The sequence below is a fragment of the Canis lupus genome, chromosome 1 (assembly GCF_048164855.1).
Source record: "Canis lupus baileyi chromosome 1, mCanLup2.hap1, whole genome shotgun sequence".
Taxonomy (NCBI): Eukaryota; Metazoa; Chordata; class Mammalia; order Carnivora; family Canidae; genus Canis; species Canis lupus.
This window is the reverse complement of record NC_132838.1, coordinates 18368842-18384383: the sequence shown is the minus strand read 5'-3', so window position 1 is coordinate 18384383 and position 15542 is coordinate 18368842. Positions and strand designations below refer to the sequence as shown.

The following is a 15542-nucleotide window of genomic DNA, read 5'->3' as shown; positions in this document are numbered from 1 at the left end:
GTTCATGCCCAGGTGTACCAGGTAAGGAGAATTGCTTCTGATAGGGTCATGGTTGGGACACCAGTTGGGTGGCAGCCTGCTGCCTGCGAGGCTGGACTGGGTGAGGTCCCGCACCTCTGCTCCACACGGTGGTAGCTGAATGCGACCTTTGCCAGGAAGTGAGCACCAGGGGCCATAGAACAGACGCCTCTACGAACCTGACCTGGTTTATACTGAGTAAGGAACAACTTCAGAAGATGACAGGGTCGTAGCAGGAAGCAGTTTGTATTAGATTGTTTCAGCTTCTTCGTGTTGACCGAGATGAAAACTAGCAACTTAAAAAGCACAGGGATCTCTCACCCTTTGTTGTGTTGAGAGAAATAGGAGGAGGAAGGCTGTGTCTGGAGAAACTGTTACCCATTTGTCCGGGCCACGTATCCGATGAAGCATTTCTCATAGTCTAGCCTTCTGTTCATTTTTCTTGAAATAGAAACTTCAAGACAGATGGTGTCAAAATCCTGTAGTGTGAGTTCTTTGTTTGATAAGTGGGGAAACTGAGGCAGGGAGCAGGTAAGGGCCTCCCAGGTTTGGGCATAGTCAGGCCTAGGATCTGTTCTCAGGCTTCTGGTTTAGTTCTAGTTCTCCTTCCATTTTTCTTTGCTGCCTCTGCAGGAATACCATGCTGACTTTTCCCCAGGAATCCTTCCTGGTTTGGGGGTTAGGCGGTAAGAGGAGCCCTGAGACTCCATCACAGACCTGGTGGTCACTGCCTTAGTACAGGTCTGCATCCACACACCTCTGGACAGGAGCTGGCCGAGAGAGGAGCTCTGGCTGCCGTAGTGCACAAATTCTCCTGGGGGCTGGGGGTTAGTTCAGATGTTGAGACCTACAACATCTCAGAAGGGGAAATGGCTGGAGTAATGAGCAGCTGTAAACGCAGCACAAGAGCTCAGATTGGAAGGGTGGGCAGGACACAGGCGTGGAGTGGCATCTCCACCACGAGAGGCTGTGGCCTGAACACGCGTCAGAACTGGGTCCCCCTCCTTACCTGCGCTGCCTGTGACCTGAAGTGGCAGGAAAATGTCGTCCCCATCATGTGTTTTTAAGAGCTGCCAGTTTACCTGCTTTCCTCGTGACACAGTGCTGGTGTTGAGGAAAGGTTCCTCCCTCCATGGCTGATTCTTCTGTGTTCAGACATGCCCTGCTCACACCCGCTCATCTCCCTCCTAGTTGCTGATGTGCGGCCTTGGCGATGTGGACGTGAACGATTGGAGACAGCATTCTATTTACAAGAATGGCTACTGCCCCAACCACCCTGTCATTCAGTGGTTCTGGAAGGTAAGGCCTCGGCTGTCTGGGTGCTCCTCGGCCTGGGTTGGAAGTGAGGACCCTGTGCTGCCTCCCCGCAGTCCTGCCTCTGAGACCCAGGGCTCTGTGAGTGTCAGGACCCCTGGGGACAGCTGCCCCTCCCTGCCATTTTCCCGTAGCTCTAATGGGCAGCTCCTCCTGCGTAGGGTCCATCCTTAGCAAAGCACTTTCTCCTCCTTGACCACCTGACTAAAGTGGCTCTATTTGAAGAGCCCACCGAGGAGGATCAAGTAGGTAGTTGCATTCAGGAGTTAGAACCGCCCGCCAAAGCGTAACTAAGAATATGGGTGGCTTCTCGGGGTGAAACATGCTTTGGGGCAGACTTCTCCAAGATGCCATTTTGGGTCAGAAAATCATTTTCCGCATTGTATTGGTTCATTCCAACAAACATTTTGTGATCTTTATATCCTTCAGCCAAAGATGCAAATGAAATTTGATTTACTATCTTAGGGCCAGTGTTTGCTTTCTCTTGAGCTTTGGAGAGAAGTAAAATAGGAATGAGTTGAGTCCCAGGGAGAAACTATTAACTGCCTTCCAAAGAACAGTTTAAGGTGGGGGGTGAAAGGCTGATGACTCACAAAACTAAGAACTCCCATAACTTGTTTCAATTTCTGAACATTTACTATTAATACAATTCAAGCAGTAGCAGAAACAAGAGAGAAAATGTTAAAAACAGACTCTTCGGGCAGCCCGGGTGGCTCAGCGGCTTAGCACCGCCTTTGGCCCAGGGTGTGATCCTGGAAAGCCAGGATCGAGTCCTGCATCGGGTTCCCTGCATGGAGCCTGCTTCTCCCTCTGCCTGTGTCTCTGCCCCTCTCTCTCTCTCTCTCTCTCTCTCTCTCTCTCTCTCTCTCTCTCTCTCATGAATAAATAAATAAATAGAATCTTTAAAAAAAAAAAAATCTTCAAAGCCCAGTCCACATGTCTGCTCGGTTCTTGTCGTAACTCAGATGTGCAGCATACACGGGGTATTTTCGAGGCCTATCCTGCCTCTGCTTTTCTCTCCTTTTATAAAACGTCATCTTCAGAGAATGTGTCTACAGCCGGAAACGTTGCCTCCTACCCTGGGTTCCCCTGGGGTTGGCGCTTCCCGGGCACTGGATCCTGTGCGCGAACAGGCCCCCGGGAGCGCTGGCACGCCTCGCCCGCAGAAACAGGAGCTCGGTGCCATCAGAGTTTGCTTTGTATCTCGTTTCTTTTGACCCGTTGGCAGAAGAAGAAAGAGCCACGGTGATCTCTCGTTCCCTAAGATTACCCAGGCAGTGTCCTGGTGCCCATTAAAAAAGAGTCGGTCGCAGTCACCTGGCTGGGGCTTATGCTGCGGTTGTTCTGATGAAGTGTTGCGGGGCTGTCGCGTTAGGGCAGCGCAGTGACCCCCCTGCCCCCCTCCCCAGGCTGTGCTGCTCATGGACGCGGAGAAGCGGATCCGGCTACTGCAGTTCGTCACGGGGACGTCCCGGGTACCTATGAACGGATTCGCCGAACTTTATGGTGAGCGGGGTACTGTTAGGTTCCCTGCCCCTCCTGTGACCTTTCCCAACCCCCCCGACCCCCAAGACACGGGTGTCACCTGTAGGCCTCGCACAAGGACTGCAGTTGGGGAGGTGGCCTTGTGCTGCCACCAGGGCGCTTTGTGCTCTTACTTTTGGGGAAAGGAGGGAGGGAGGCTTGTGGTTTTGTGCAGAGAAAAGTGGGTCTTTTCTGTTTTCCTTGTCTTCTATTTTGGTGTGTCTCGGAGGACTCCGTACCCCCCAGGACACAGACTCCTTGTACGGTGCTCACCAAGATGCTAGGACCAACATCACTCTGTGCCCTGCGTGTTAGTGGTCGCGTCTCATTCCCCCGCACCCCAAAGTAGCGTTGTGTGGGTGCTGCAGGCCTCGGCTGGAAGGCTGCACTTCTGCGTCCCGTTTGCAGCGTCGTGGAGCCCATGCCCTGAGGCTGAGCGGGCCCCTGGCCGCTCCCAAGGGCAGCTCCTCATCCTGTCTGGGAGGCGGCGAGGGTGTCCCCGGCTCCCCCCGGGTGTGCCCGCTCACCTTCTCTCCTTTCCTCGAAGCCCCACTCCAGCTTTGTTCTTTTTTTTTTGTCCAGGTTCCAATGGTCCTCAGCTGTTTACAATAGAGCAATGGGGGAGTCCTGACAAGCTGCCCAGAGCTCACACGTGGTGAGTGACAGGAGCACACCGTCGTCCACAAATAGCGTTTTACTTACTTAGCTGGGGCTGGCGCTGGGCTGGGGGTCACAGAGGGCTGTGTCCATGCCGACAGACTGAGTTGTAGTGCTGGTGAAACCCAAACCAGGTGCTGCATGGACCCGGTGTGTGTGGTCATAAAGGGCTAACCCCCCACCCAAGCTGTTCCTCCTCCAACCCCCCCCCTTCCCTCCTTCATCCAGGAAGCAGGGATCCACTGTGTATTCGCTGTCCTTGGGTACGACTGTTCTCTAACTCTGTAGACAGATTGGGTTTTTACTCCAAACTTTAATTGGTTTTTGTCCCCAGGCATAAAATTCCCTGGGAAACATTGTTATAATAGGCCTGTCCTGGAGGCACCAGGGTGGCTCAGTCAGTTAAGCTTCTGATTCTTGATTTCGGCTTGGGTCACGCTCTCAGGGTCGCAGGATCCAGCCCCGTGTCGGGCTGCGCACTCATTGGGGAGGCTGCTTGTCCCCCTCCCTCTACTCTTCCTCCTCTCTCTCTCTCTCTTTCTCTCTCATATGAGAGCGTAAATAAAATATTAAAACATAAAAGACCTCTCATGGCTACCAGTCACCTCTCAGTCCCTGGAATTGAGCAAAAATATGACTGGCTTGGGGGAGCCTGAGACAGACGCCCCCTCCCTGGGGGACAGGAGGGAGACAGGTGTGCAAGGCCCACACCAAGAGGAATGAAGCTTAGCAGCTCTCAGGGAGCTCCTGCTGCTGCAGGCGCCAGTGGTCCTCCTGTAGGTTTTCCCCCACAGACTTTTATTTCTTGCTCCTGGGAAGCCAGTGGACGTGGGCCCTCTGGCAAACGGTGAGCCGCAGCCCTGCTCTCCTCCCCAGCAGTGAGGCCTCCTGAGAGCCCCCCTGAGCTGCAGGGCGCGGGAAGCACCTCCCCGCCCTCAAAGTGCCAGCTAGGAAGGGACTCTCACGGATGCATATTTGTGGAAAACGGGCTGCGGGAGGTTCTCTGGTTCCTTCCTCTTGCCTTGCTGGACAGAGCGTAGCCCATGTTTACTGTTCCGGGGACTCTCTCTGCAGTGACTCTGGGCCTTGCCCATCTGGCCCTGGAAAGCAAGCGATTCCAGCTAAAACTGGCAGATCTCCAAAGCGGTGGTTGCCGTCGTTCTCTGCCTTTATTCTAGAGGGAGGACGTGTTGGTAGCTTGGAGCTTTTACCCCAGACGGTGTCCGAGTCAGCGGTGCCTTCGTGCAGAAGGCGGTCAGCACAGAGCCAGGCCCCGGGGCTGCTGGGATTGACACACAAGCTCCGGGCCTCGCGGTCTGCTGACCATGAGGAGGAGCTGCCTTGCCGGGCACTGTGGCGTCTCCAGGCGACGTTACGGGGTGCTGGCATCACCCTCGGCAGCGAGGAAGCTGGCCCTGCGGTCACGCCGCTCACAGGTGCCCGAGGCCCAGGATTTGAACTCTGCTCTGCCAGAGTCAGAGCCTCTGCGCTAACCACTGCGCTAGATCTGCGGCCCCTGTTCAGTCGAGTGTCCATCCTGTGTCCTCCCGTGCCCCCGGGGGCAGGTGTCTTCCTGTCGAACTTTTCTTCTGTTTCCAAGTCCACATGGCTTGGATCACAACCAAAACATGGTGTGCTGCCCAGATCAGACCTCTGAATTCCGTGGTTCCCAACGTCAGCTGCGCATTGGAACCACCTAGAAAGTTTTGTGGGTTTTTTTGTTTTTTTTTGTTTTTTTTAATCAATACTGATGCCAGGGTCCTGCCCCCAGAGATTTGGACTTAGTTGGTTTGGTGGGTAGCTTGAGCTGTAGGATTTTCAGAACTCCCCAGGTGGTTCTGGCCAAGCTAGAGCTTAAAATCCCTGCGCCTTCCCTAGGACGAAGCTCTGCCCCTGGCAGGGAGGCAGCCCAGGGGGCTCTTACCGGAGCCTCTTTGCTTCTCTGTGGGTCACAGAAATAAAGGGCCCACGAGTTTTCCTGCTGATGCTCTCTGTAGCCGGTGAAGGGGGCGCTGGGTGCAGGTGCAGAGCCTGATAGACATTGTCACAGAGATCGGTGAGGAAAGTGGGGAGTGAGCTTGCTGGCTGCACCAGCACCCGAGAGACTCTCTGTGTCCCAGGCACAGCTGTGCTGCGTCGGGGAGGAGGCCAGTATGGCCAGGCCGTTGGCCCCTGCAGCCTGGAGCTGATGTGCAGAGGCCTCTGTGAGTCCCAGCCTTGAGCCAGCCCCAACCGCGTTTGGAGTCTTTTATTTATTTTAACTATTTCTTCAACATTCCACATTTGAAGATGCAGATACCTCTTTCTTCCCTGAGTGTAAATGTTCTAGTATAAACCTTTTTGTTAATTGTAAAAAAAAAAAAAAAGGGGGGGAGGGTGGGGGGCTGTGTTCCCTGCTGCATGCCTCTCCTTCCGGCCCCAGACCAGACTGCTCTGGAGGAGCGAGCTCTGCTGGCTGCTCACAGCAGTGGTGCTGCCATCAAATTTAGCTGTAGACGTGTCTGATTTCTTCCATGTTTTATGAAAAAGCAAAATCGACAGTTAAGCTTCAGAATAAACACCTGGTTTACCAGCAGAGCAAGAGCTACTGTACTCGTCATAAACCTCACAGGTGTCTGATCCGTTTAAAGGGCTTCACCTCCTTGGTCTATCAGAGATCACTCCTTGGATGTTTAAAATTACACTTTACAAAGGATCCCAGACCCGCCTGCTCTCCGGAGTAGATTTAAAACGACCTCCCGCGGCCCACACGTCCTCTGTGTGTGGAAGTGAAGCTCACCGAGAACGCCGAGGCCACTCAGCAGGCCAAACCCTGGCCCCTGGCTGCTTCACGCTTACCCAGCATACGCTGTGCTCTGGGCACTGTCCTCAGCACTTGATGTGCGTTAACTCGTACGATCGTCATGATGATTCTAAGCAGAGGATCATACACCAGGGGAAATGGTCACGGATCCTCGAGAATATATCACCCAGGCCCCCCTAGGGACACCCGGGCCTGGACTGTGAAGGACCTTCTGTGACCGCGCAGTCTGCAAAAGTGGGGTTTTGTCCTTAGAACTGGTAAGGTCACGTTTGAGAGCATTACCAAACTGAAAACCCTTTCAGACGGTCTTCAGGATTCTCATGTTTCCGAGGACTCCAGTTTGAGAAGCACTGCCTTCTCCTCTGCTGTGACTTTTAGCAGTTAGTGACTTAGAAGCCTCAGAGCTCGGCGTGTCCTGTTAGAAACCTGCTAGGGATTTCTAAAGGGCCCACCGGGGGCGTGCGTGGTTTTCTTAAAGCTGCTGAGAGCAGTGAGGCCTTGAATTGTGAGGACTTGTTCTGTTGTTCTGTTCATATTCGGAATCACAGGTCAGTGCTGGGAGGGAGTTTTCAATCCTGAGGCACCACAAGCAGGGATTAGGGGCAGCCCGGGGCTGAGTTCTGCTTCTGCTGTTTACTGTGTGACCTTGGGCGAGTTACCTAACCTCTCTGTGCCTCCATTCCTCTTTCCTAAAGTAGGGGTGATTGCTAGCACTCACAAAGCTAATAGACGGAGAGTACTTAGCAGTGCTGGCCGGCACGCTCCATGGACGTCAGCTCTTAATCATCATTAGCTGCGGCAGGTGCCTACAGTCATTTTCTTGACGGGTGCACATCAGCAGTGCACACCCAGGGGTATGGGTTCTAGCTCCTTGGGCTCCGAGCAGGCAGTTGGTGAACGGCGAGTGAGCAATAACATTGCTCACTGTCAGGACGCCCGGGTGGCTCAGCGGTTGAGCGTTTGCCTTCAGCTCAGATCCTGATCCCAGGGTCCTGGGATCGAGTCCCACATCGGGCTCCCTGCACGGAGCCTGCTTCTCCCTCTGCCTGTGTTTCTGCCCCTCTCTCTGTGTCTCTGATGAATAAACAAAATCGAGGAAAAAAAAATTGCTCAGTCTTCAGGCACTTGCTTCATGGATGGAACACCTTATGTTGTGTTCTGATTTGACTTTCCCAACATCCTGAGAGCAGTCTGCCCACATCACAGAAAAGCAGATCGATTCAGAGAGTGAGGTGACTTGCCCAAGGTCACACAGCTGGCAAGTAGCAGAGCCAGCGTGTGACCCGGCTGCATAGACAAGTGTGCTTCATTGATCTGAAGGCCTCCCTGTCACCACGGTGATTGATCACACCCCCACTGAAGCCTTCAGATACTTGGGTTTTGTTTTTTTTTTTATATATAAATGGAGCTCTCCACTCCACATGTCCATGACTCGGTTTGACTTTGCTTCAAGAAGGCAGCTTAGTGTTGGGATTCTGGAGACACAGAGGGCCTGGTTTCCTGGGGTTGAGGGCTCTCGATGCTCCAGGCCCCGAATCTGGAGAAACCATTACCTGTCTCAGAGGCCTGTGGTGGAAACGGCATGAGTTACTATCCAGAAAAGCACTTGGCTTGGGTTCTAGTGTAGAGTAAGTGAGAGCATTGGAAAGAGAATCAACCTTGGTCCATCCCTAACATGTAAGTGCTTGATATTGGAGAGTCTGGAACTCGGCACGTGTGTCAGGGACCTCGCCTTTTGGGGGCCTCCCTCCCCAGCTGGGCTTTGGCCTCACATCTAGTTGTGGTAGAGCGGTTTTGTGGCCCATCAGAAAATTCTTTCCTCTCCTCCATAGGTTATCTAACCTCTTCGACGTGGATGGTTCACTGGCATTTATTTTTGCTGACTCAGAATTGTTGGGGAAGACTCTTCTATCCTCGTGTTCGAATACCAGACTCCCCCTTAGCCACACCCAGGAACCGTGGGGGAACAAGGCTGACCTTTAACCTATGCTTTCTGTTACTCCTGCAGCTTTAATCGCCTTGACTTACCTCCATATGAAACCTTTGAAGATTTACGAGAGAAACTCCTCATGGCTGTGGAAAACGCTCAAGGATTTGAGGGGGTGGATTAAGCACCCCCGGCCTCGGCCTCGGGGTGGTTGTTCGTCCAGCAAGTCCTGCTTGCACTTTTGCATTTGCCTAACAACAGACTTTGCAGAGACCAGGCGGAGGAGCAGCCCCGGCGTGGCTCCTGGAGCCGAGCCTTCGCCCGTGACTTGCCCAGGTTCAGACCCGGGAGCCCAGTCCCAGGTCACGTTCCTGCATTTTCCACCACGAATTATCAACTGGTTGATGTGTACACGAATTACATTTCAGGAGGACTTATTCTATTTATGTTGTGCCTCTGTAGGCAAAGCCCTTAATAAATATTTTACATACTTTATAATGACAATGAATGGAATTAATCACTCTACAGGTATAGTATTACAACTCATGTTTACTTTTTAAAAATGATTTAGACCGATTTTCAGATTTTATTTCATTATAATTAAAGATGTCTCGTGTACTTGGAAAAGTGAGCATATTTTTTTTTGTATTTGAATTTCATACCAGGTTTCATGTCAGTGACATTTTTATTTTTGAAGTACTTTGACTCCCCGCTCCCCTGCCCTACTCCCTACTTGATTAGCATTGGAAGACTGATTTTTGTCCAAAAACCTTCTACAGATAAGGACTTTGAAAGCATTTAAAATATAACCATTAGGCATAACGATCATTTTCTCCATACTCAGAATACAAACTGGATATTACATTGTTTTGTACAAATTTAGCATACTAGCTGCAGGCCGAGAGAATTGTAACTATAGCATGACAAATTCGGCGCTGACCTGAAGGAATCACACCATTACTCCTTAGAAGTAACTCCGTGTGCCAGAGCACATCTGAGACAGGATTGGACTCTCAGAAGAGACATGACTTCCCCCTCCTTGATGCTGTACAGTCCTTCTTTTATCACTTTTTTCTTCTTTGCTGTTTGTGGTAGAGACATTTGAATGAACCTTGGCACCGCTTGATTTGAAACTGTGGAAACCTGAGATCTGTTTGATGTCTTATCTGTACGCGTTCGCTAATGGTAGCCGAATAACCAATTTTTGTTCTAACTGCACCAATTCTGAAGGCACTTTATGTACTCCATGGAGGTCATACCTGGTTTTGTTTATGTTTTGTTTTTTTTTTTTATCCGAGACATTAAATGTGATGATATTTTTTCTCCCCGCACACATCTTTCCCGTGCAATATCTATCAATTGTGAATCTGGCTGCTGGTGTAGAAAACCTGTCTGTAAAGCTGAGCCTACAGACCTAGTCCTCGCCAATTGTTCTGTGATTTCTACGCAACTACCGAGATTAATGCACACTTAATTGAACCGGGTTTCGTGACCTAGGACATGTTGCATGCTTCAACACTGTGTACTGCTTGAGTGGTGTCTGTTCTGTGCTGCATTAAAAGCGAGCGGGAACTCTTGATTTGACACCCCCGCCCCCGACCCCCCCAAGGTCGGTCAGGCTGTGAAGCTGGTGGGGACCGGGATGGAGTTGGATTCTTTACCACTTTGTGAGTGTTCGTTGCAGGATTCCGTGGTGTGTTGTTGAGAGAAGGCCTGAGGGCCAGCGTGGGTGCTCAGCAACCCTGCTGTCCTCTTAACCTGGCTTGTCCTAAACCCTGTCGTGACAGTCAGGAGCTCTAGAGATCTGATCTCTTGCCAGTCCTAGATAAGACAGAAAATCGTGGTTTCAGGGCCCCTCCCTGTTTGTTACGTAAGAAGGACCTTTTGATGTAAGAAATTCATTTGTTCCCCAGCTCTGGGAGGCTTGTGAGAAACCACGAATGTTTGTGGTTGTAAGCGAGCTGCCTTAGCAGGTGCAGAGGTCGGAGCCGTCCGAAAGAAGGTGGGTTTCTACGGAGCTGAAGATTGGCTCCCTTTTCCCATTGATTTAAAAATCTCCAGTAGTGACGGAGAACTTAGATGTTGAGTAATTAGAAAAAAACAACATTGCTCATTACTTTTATCTATTTGTGGGATGTGTTTTCCCTTCAGTCACTATAACGTCTCAAGGCAGAAACCCCCTCCGTGAAGCCTCTCCTGGGCCGGGGGCTTTCTGTCTAGGACTGAGGCCGAAGGCCATGCTGGGATGGATTCTGAGAGCGATCCACGTCGCCATGGGGGAGGAAGCCCACGATTCTAGTTGAAGAACTGGGATTCTATCGTTCTGCAAACTGTATATTCAAAAAATCAGAATATTCGGTATAAATGCAAATTTAGGGAAGAGTTAAAAATACAAAAGAAAAATCCGTCCTAAGATCATTTCCGTGCCAGGAGCAGATAGGGATTGTCGAATACTTGAAAGACCGTAATTGTGACTGACCATTCATCTCCTGCTAACTGCTGGGTTCGGGGTTTGTTTTTGTTTTGTTCGGCTTTTAATCCACATAAGATTCCCTCATCTCAACAATTCTCAGTATTTCACTCTTCGTCTAAAATAGTCCTAGATCTTGTTTTCTCTGAATGCTGACAACCACTCTCCGACATCTTCACGACAGAGTCATGGGTGGTGGCTAAGAAAACAAACAGACTGCCGGTCCTTCCCATCAGCAGGCCCTGGGCAGCGTTGCCTCTTCTGGTAGTTACCTTCACTGGCGCTTCTCCCACGTCCAGGGGCTCTGCACCCTCTGATCTGACTATTTTAGTTCCCCGAAGAAGGTACAGGTTATTATGGGTCATTTGGCCACGAGGTTAAGAAGCTAGTCCCAGAGTTAACAACGGCATGTGAATGTGAGTTAGCACACCTGCCTGTCGGTCCTGGGTATTTCCGTCCCTGTCCCTTGGAAAGTCCAGATTAGCTTCCGAGTGCACTGCTTTCCTGGCAGCTGCCTCTGGAACAAGAAGCCATGGGGCATTTGTCTGTTTTAAAGCCCTATTCAGCTCTGAGACATTTTCTGTTACTTACTTCTCTACAGCCAGTCCTGTACCACGTCGCAAGAATGTAAGATGCTTCTTTGATTTTCGTTTACAAGGCCCTTTGGTCGAACATCAGATTTTCCCTGTGGTCAGATGACAAATGCTATAAAGCGACTGACGTGGGTTATTCCTCCCACATAAGGATGCAGTGACGGATTCTGAGAAATGGTTTGCAAAATATTTGAACCACATTCTACATCTCCCATCACGAGATAGACAACATGTGCCGTGGCTGTTTGATCTTGCCAGATCCGGACTGGCTCCCCTGAAAGCCAAGTCCATATGCAGCAAATTACGAATTGTTCCAACAGTTAACGAATTGCTTAACACCTGACTCTGGCATCTTCCTAGGTCTTGTATCTCACCTCTGAACTTTTAAAATCTACAGGAAGCGTGAGTTGATTCCCAAGCCCCTCCCCGCTGTGCTAGCCAACCTCTTCCTTTTTCCTCCTCACCCCCTGGTATTGACCCACCGGGAGAGGAGGGCACCACTGTCTGGTTATCATTTCCTGCCTCGTCAGTAGGGGGCGGTGCCGCGCAGGGTGACTGCCTGGCCCGCTCCCTTGCTGACCCCCAGGAAATCGAGCACTACCTCTTGTCTCATTATTCAGGCTTTGGGGTACATCCTGAGAAGTCACGTCAAAACTGCCAATTTCAGGTCTGAGATGCGTTTTTAAAAATCCTTACGAACTCCACTTTGTATTTTAGATTTTAAAACTGGGAAGACAATGTGATACACTTTGGACCATTTTTTAGTTTATCTAAGCCTTAACGAACAGTGTATATACACTTGCATATGCGCGCGCGCGCACACACACACACACCCCAAGAGTGTTTTCCGTGTCAGAAGCAATGCTGTAGCTTTAGGACGTGAGCTTGTGTAATGTTTTATTTCAGAAAAGGATAGCTTTCTATCGGTATGAAATTTTCCAAGAAAACTTCTCATTAGACATCTATCCTTTGTGAAAGATGCTGTGCGCAGAGCAATGCATGTTTAAAATGCATGTCTTCTTGTTCGCTGGGTTTATGTTTCTAGGGAGTATCAGTAGGAATCTAACAGCATTGGCTATAGACCTCTGTGTACTGCATCTCAACCTTGCGTCAGAGCATCGAAAGCCTTTCTGATGACCATGACCCTGTGTCTACAGACATCTGTGTTCCTGTGATCCAGTTTGCCCTTTCACTCGCTGATTTCACCTAGATTGTCACGGTTTCCTTCATGTTAACTTTGCAGAACTATGATTTTCCTTTACTCCTACTTATGTGAGATGTATATACATGTATACGTACGTATGCTGTCCAAATATATCCGTATATATTTGTATGGCATTTGTACACCTTTCTCGAGAAATCTGGTTTCGAATGAGAGTGAGAGCTTAGTCCTTCTACAGTTTTCTCCAAGCTGTGTCCTGAGATTTCTGACCCTCAGAGCCCGAGAGGACCCCAGGAAAATGATGCTAATGTGCTGTCATTCCATAATTCAGGATCTTTTACCAAATGAAACATGAAAAAAACAGTGACTTTTAAGGTGAAAAGAGTTTCAAGCATTCCAAATGAATTCTCAATGTTTCATAACTTTTTATTATAAACCCCACCTCCTCATAATACAAAGCCAAGTACTATTTGATACAGTGATTACAAACCAAACTACTTTGAAATTTTTTAAAGACAACTTCTGGGTAACGCTCCTTTTCACAATCAGAATGGCTTTAAAATACGGTTGAATTTGATACACACAGGAAAAGTTTTGTTTAAGAACAAATCCTTTTTGCTTTTCATTTTTCTTGAGAGATCTTAAAGAGAAATTGTTAGATTGTTTTCCTGACAGCAAAAGAGTAATGTGACAAAATGAAGTCGTTGTAAAGAAGTGATACAACTTGTCAAATATTTAATAAAGAATTATGGAAGCTGGAACGTTCTCTACATCGAGTATTATGGGTTGTCTGATTTCAAACTTCTCTCGATGCATTGTCTGAATTGTTTCGGGGGTTACATGCCTGCAGATGTATAGCCCTCATTTCCTTAATATCCCTCAGAGCCCCACACCTTTCAAACGTCGTTGAAGCCTCCCCAAAACACAAGGCTCACGCTCACTGGGATGCACGTCTGTTCTTAGCTGTCATCTCGTTACTAAACTTGGGAATTAATGACTTTATATAATACTTGCATAATTTGTGGGAGTCCATCCCTAGAAAGGCTTACTTTACCTTGTTTTGTTTTGGTCTTTTTTTTTTTTTTTCCAACCTCTGGTTTTTAACCATCGATTTAATGTGAGTCAAAGAGTCAATCATGAAGCCCAAAGAGGTTCTCAGAAGAATGATGCTATCAAAGTCCAGCTCTCCTGTCGATTCCCTGTTACAGCAATAGCCTCCTCTTGGTGGCCATAACCTGTCCCCTCAGGGACTGCCAGGAGGGACCATCCCAGCAGGGCGTAATTTAGTCCTTTTTGGGTTAGGAGTAGGTGGCATCTTGCTGGGAAGGTGTGCGCAGCATCTGCTGTGCTGGTGGGTAGAGGGCCTCCAAACTTGTATACGTTCTTAGGGAAAAAGACAAGTGATGGAATAAATAGAAGAATTAATTATAGTAGATTGCAGGACCCTGTCATGACCTGGGGGACACCCACTGGTAGGGACTGAGTGAGAGGGAAGGTTCCCTCTGTGGGGCTGACCTCAGGCAAAAGACGAATTCTGCCCCCAGTTGGCTTGTCCCCTCCTGCCCAGGGCCTCCGCAGAGCTCCACGGGAGATCGTGTCCACCTAGCGGGCTCTTCTCTATCTTCAAGTTTGAGTTGGCTCTTGTAGCCTCACGCCATTCCCAGCCAGGTGCCCAGCAAATTGGCCCTTTCAAACACACCATTTTCACGTGTAGATGGGGCACCCATCACCTGCAGTTCTGTGGCCTGGGTGCGTACAGGGTACACAGGCTACAGAGTGGCAAAGAGGAGGGTTTGGGGCCAGAGTGGTGGGAAGGGAGGGCACTGGTTTTCCTTGAAAGCCTTCTTGCCTCACCACATCCCAATGCTTGGGAAAAGCCTTTTTTTGACTCCCCAAGCCTACAGCTAACTTGCAGACCAGTTCTCTTGGAAGGGGTGTAGGGTACTGCATGCAGCAAGCGCACTGCCAGGACGAACCCACGAAGCACTGAAGAGGAGTGATGTGTGAGACGCACATTAAAGGGAAATTCTACTTTGGGGCGATTTCTAAGCGATGCAATGCCATGGGCATTGTACAGTGCAGGGAGTTTCCGGAATTAGAAAGTTAACCATTTGCAATCCTGCTTGGCCTTGTCCACCAAGACTGGATAATGACAGGAGCTAAAGAGAGAAACTATAAATCATCTAGACATAGACTTTTTAAAAAAGTTTTATTTATTAGAGATAGGTAGAGACATAGGCAGAAGGAGAAGCAGGCTCCCTCTGGGGACCCCGATGCGGGACAGGGTCCCAGGACCCCGGGGTCATGACCTGAACCAAAGGCAGGTGCTCACCCACTGAGCCACCAAGGTGCCCGTTGATGTAGCTGCTCTTGATAAGGAAAGAGAAGCTAAAGAACGGCCGAAAATCTCTCACCTCTCAGTAGAGCCCAATAATGCCATTTTTCCTTAGTACTAAAGACTTTGAGTCCCAAAGCACACCTTTTTTTTTTCCCCTCCAACATTTTGTTATGAGAACAAACATTCAGAAACGTTAAAAGAATTGTGTGCTGAGCCTCAGTCCACCCACCCCCTAGCTCGGGCGTTCCACTTACCCAGCTTGCCCTATCGATTCCTCTGTCTACCGATCCTTTAATCCCTTGTAAGCTATTGGAGCATTGCAAAGTGAACTGCAGGCCTCCTGTTCCTCCCCCAGAGACTTCAGCATGCCTATCATTACCTAGATTTTACCATTTAGATTTTTTTCTTTCGAGGTGTTAAATAAAAATTCAACTGGGTAAATCTGGAGATGGAATTGACTTTACCAAATGATTCATGAGTCAGACAGCAACCATCTCGCAAAGAGAAAGTCGCTCCACGGAGCAGTACAAAATGGAAGGTTCTTCAAGACAGAAAGCGGGTGGGGAGATGGACATTATTAGCAAAGATGCATTGTGTCAGGCAAGTCACCCTCCTAAAGGGAACAGAAGGGGTCTGTCCGAGAATTACCTCCTAGAGCTGACCAGGAAGTTCCAGGTTAGCTGGTTAAAGGTCACATTCCTGGGATGGGGGGAGGAGAGAGGCTGCAGTTGGGTAT

The 15542-nt window shown here is 49.5% G+C and overlaps 1 protein-coding gene across 12 annotated transcripts in view; it reads left to right on the top strand.

The window, feature by feature from the left end:
• Positions 1-13229, top strand: part of NEDD4L (NEDD4 like E3 ubiquitin protein ligase) — a 338487-nt gene extending 325258 nt beyond the window's left edge. For all 12 annotated transcript variants that reach the window (XM_072822182.1, XM_072822146.1, XM_072822130.1 and 9 more), the window contains 4 exons: positions 1210-1317; positions 2742-2838; positions 3439-3511; positions 8325-13229. In XM_072822182.1, the coding sequence (XP_072678283.1) occupies positions 1210-1317; positions 2742-2838; positions 3439-3511; positions 8325-8427 (381 nt within the window). In that variant the 3' untranslated portion in view covers positions 8428-13229. The remainder of the gene's footprint in view (positions 1-1209; positions 1318-2741; positions 2839-3438; positions 3512-8324) is intronic.
• Positions 13230-15542: the final 2313 nt, after the last annotated feature.